The sequence below is a fragment of the Acanthisitta chloris genome, unplaced genomic scaffold, assembly GCF_000695815.1.
Source record: "Acanthisitta chloris isolate BGI_N310 unplaced genomic scaffold, ASM69581v1 scaffold19244, whole genome shotgun sequence".
In the NCBI taxonomy this organism is placed as follows: domain Eukaryota; kingdom Metazoa; phylum Chordata; class Aves; order Passeriformes; family Acanthisittidae; genus Acanthisitta; species Acanthisitta chloris.
In genome coordinates this window covers 16,065-19,628 of record NW_008667830.1, presented here as the reverse complement: position 1 = coordinate 19,628, position 3,564 = coordinate 16,065, and the positions used below count along the sequence as shown (strand labels likewise).

The 3,564-nt window shown below is 55.1% G+C and overlaps 1 protein-coding gene across 1 annotated transcript in view; it reads right to left on the bottom strand.

Annotated features, from left to right (window-relative positions):
• Positions 1-1,023: 1,023 nt before the first annotated feature.
• LOC103800312 (trinucleotide repeat-containing gene 18 protein-like) overlaps positions 1,024-3,564 on the bottom strand; it is a gene marked incomplete at its 5' end in the record, with an annotated part of 11,667 nt that continues 9,126 nt past the window's right edge. Inside the window, 4 exon segments of the mRNA XM_009072688.1 lie at positions 1,024-1,887; positions 2,452-2,526; positions 2,983-3,219; positions 3,527-3,564. The exon segment at positions 3,527-3,564 is cut by the window's right edge and continues 12 nt beyond it. Of these exon segments, the coding sequence (XP_009070936.1) occupies positions 1,681-1,887; positions 2,452-2,526; positions 2,983-3,219; positions 3,527-3,564 (557 nt within the window).

Sequence of the window (3,564 nt, the reverse complement as noted above, 5' to 3'; positions counted from 1 at the left end):
TTTATAATTAAAAAGTTGAATCCATTTAAAGACTTATAATACAGGAGGGCTAAAGAGTCTTTTGGTACATTAAAACTGTACAGGCTAGAACCGTCGCTGTCCGCCGCGCCGAGGCGCCGGTGGCCCGGGGTGGAGATGGTACGAGCTCAGCACCATGTGGTTTGTTTAAAGGACGAGGGGTAACTCTGCAGGGGCGTCCCTCTCCCCTGAGCCCCAGCCTCCAGTCTCTGGCACACAGCTGGTACCAGGGCAGAGAGTTTCCAATCTGTCCTTGACTTAAGCGTCTCCCCACCGGAGCCTGGGCCGAGCCGGGGCCCTGCTCCGCGTCCCAGCAATCTGTAGTGCGAGTCGGTAGTTGCAAAGATCAGTGCGTCTCTTGGAGTTTTGTTTTAAGTGCAAGGATGGTGCATTGTTCTCCTCCGGTGTCCCCTCTGGCCAGGTGTAGCCCTGGAGCAGCACTGGTGATGCCACGGGTCTGGTGTGTGCCCAGTGGGAGCGAGACGGTGGCTCAGCTCCGCAGAGGGAGGGAGGGGATGGTGGTGGCTCTCCCGGAGCCGTGGGGAGCTTGGCCCGTGGGGTTGAACAAGCTGGACGGTCTCTTCCCCAAGGTGGCACTGGGGCTCTGGCTGTGGGAACGCCGCAGGCAGGCACAGTCTGGTTCACGCACTATCCCCATTCCCTTCAAATGATGAGCAAGGGCTTCCCAGCAGCTCCACGTCTCTGCCTGGGCAAAGCATGGCGGGTGAAGCTGGGTGAGGGATGCCAGAATCCAATGGCCTGTGGTCTTATCTCCTCCAAGCAACGAGCAGCAGCTTTTCCCAGTCATTTCCTGCCCCTTCACTGCACACTCCACGACAAGTTCTTTGTTTGCCAAGTGTCATCCCCTCACCACTCGCTTGCTCCCCCCAGCACCTTTCCAGGGCAGGAGGGACGCAGAGCAACAGGAAAAGAGGGTTCAGACTGTTTGTCCAAGGCAGTGGGAAGGCAGCATCCCAGACTGGATGTTGGCTCATCTTCCACCTGCTCCACCCAGCCCGGAGGACCTCTTCTGCCACCTCTGTGCTGGGGCCAGCCCTGCCCCACCGTGCTCCATGCTGCCAGAGGGGCCTCCAGGGAAAGGGAACCGCAAAAAGGCGCTGAGAGGATCGAGACGAGGCGCTGAGAGAGACTCATCTCCTTTCTCTTTCACCCTGTCCTTCCTAAAAAGGGTCATGCGAAACGAAGCAGGAAAGGGAATATAAGGACGGAGAGGAGCGCACGCGGAAGGTCCTTCCACACGCGGGCGGCTCCCGAGTTCCTGACGGGGGGGAAATGACACAAAAGGGATCCCTCCTGCCGGGGGGTCCCGCTGGTGAAATGATCACGAGACCCATGTGCTTTCCTGGACCAAAAGGAGGAAGGGAGAAGTTGGTCAAGTGTCACCTTACTTAAAGCCACTTCCAGAAGAGCCTTGGGGTTCAAGCACCACCACCCCCCGCAACGGCATCTTCCTCAATTCCTGTAACTGCTTCCCCAACCCCTTTCTTCAGCCCTCTCCTTCCTCCTCGTGACTCTCGCGCTCTCCTGTCTGTAGTGTGACACAGAAATGAGCATTGAAAGAAACAATCATGTTGTCTGAACAGGCACGTCCTCAGGTTTGTCCCGTCCCTTGCCAGGGGGTGGCATGTGTCCCCTGGGCGGTCAGCAGATGACAGGGACCCCGTCGGTGTTGAAGATCATGCCCGTAGTGGGCTCATAGGTCCCTGCAAGGTAGTAGAGGTCCTCACTGTCTTGGTATTTCTTCGTCTTTAGCATCTGCTCATATTGATCCAGCCCAACAACAAGACACTTGTGTGAGATGGTCTGGACATCGTTTTCATCCACGTGAGAGGACTGGTAGAGAGCTCGCTGCACGACAGGAATAGAAGGAAGGAGGTGGGAAGAAAAGGAGCAATTAGATCTCACAGCATTTACAGCATCATCTTCAGTATGTAGGAAAAACACCCACCACAACTGGCCAGGGCTGTGCTCATGCTCAAGAACTTCCCACTCATCCCAGTAGCCAACCCAGGGGAATGATACTGGGAATCTACACAGGCCCATGGGCAGACTGCATACCATCTATCCAGCCCAGCAAACCTGAGCCCTGGCTGCCACTCAGCTCACACCAAGGGGAATGCTGCAGCAACCAAACATGGAGAGAGGAATATGGAGACCAGGAGTTTGTCATCCTCACTTCAAGGATGCCAGTGCAAAGACAGGTGCTGGATACCAGCCCCCCGTTCCTCCCCACACCCAGCACTTGCAGCTACTCCCACCATCCCAGAAACACCCACCCCAAGCCCTGAGCACTGTGGACTTGGCAGCCGAGGCAAAAAACAAGAGCCAGAGGAGTTTGGAGGGCATTTCCCCAGCAGCATTTGTTACAGGGTGTTCAGCATCCCCTCCCAGCCTTCCCCCAACTTCACCAACCTCCATAAAGTCCTTCCTCTGGTTGGATGCCTGCAAAGCTGTGGACAGACTCCTGCCTGATTTCTGATCCCAGCGCTGTGCCCAAGAAAAGAGGAAACAGAAATGAAAACCAGGGGAAATCAGTTGTTTTTCCACCCTATAATTTCCTGCCTACTTCATGTACCTCTGGAACTTCAATCCCTGCCCACAGCCACTGGGAATAAATCCTAGGAGCCTGGTGTAAACTAGCTCCACACGTGTAAAATTCAGTGTTTCTGAGCACCAGGTCTGTCATTCTTACACTGTGAAGACTTGATCTTATTCTTGACACTCTTTTTGGACAGACACAGAAGCCTTTTTCCTAGTATGATAAAATCCACCCCTTCCCTGCTCAAGGGGCAAATACCAGGCTTGCCCACACCACAACATGAAAGGATGGGGTCACCCCCATCAGTACCAGTAACAAACTAGGCCTTGGGTGCCTTCCTCATCCCTGTAAACAAGAGGGAATAAGGAGCTTTTCAGCCCTCTTGGCAAAGGAGACCGACCTACCTTGCCCTCATTGAGTTTCTTCCCAGGGTTGGTTTCTTCTGGGTGATAAAACCATTTGACTCGAACCACCATGTTGTTCCCCCACGACTCCCACATGCTCTGGATGCGGCCAATGTAAGGCAGGTTGGGGCGGCCGGCGGAGAGGAAAACCGCACAGTCTCCAATGCGGATTATCTCCTTCCCCCGGACAATGGCCTTGTAGAACAGCTTCCTGGCCTTCCCTTTCATTCCTCGTCTCTGCCAAGAGAGAATCACATAGGTGAGCAGCCAGGGATCACCCAGGTTTTCCCCACCCACCACTGCTTGCCCTGCCCCACATTCCACCCTCCACTGTTGGCAGAGCCACAGCATCCACAGGCATTCCCACAGGACCCAGGGCAGAGGGACACACCATGCAGACACAACAAATGCCAACCCCAATCTCCTGGCAAACAGGAGACCTTGGCCAAGGACACACCATGCCAGCAGAGTTTCACCACCCCAGGAAAAGGGAAAGGGTAAGAGGCACCAGAAGACAAAGAACAGTGGGAGAGGCTCCGTTTACCTGCGTGGGTTTCCCAAACCACTTCCACAGCTGCCGTG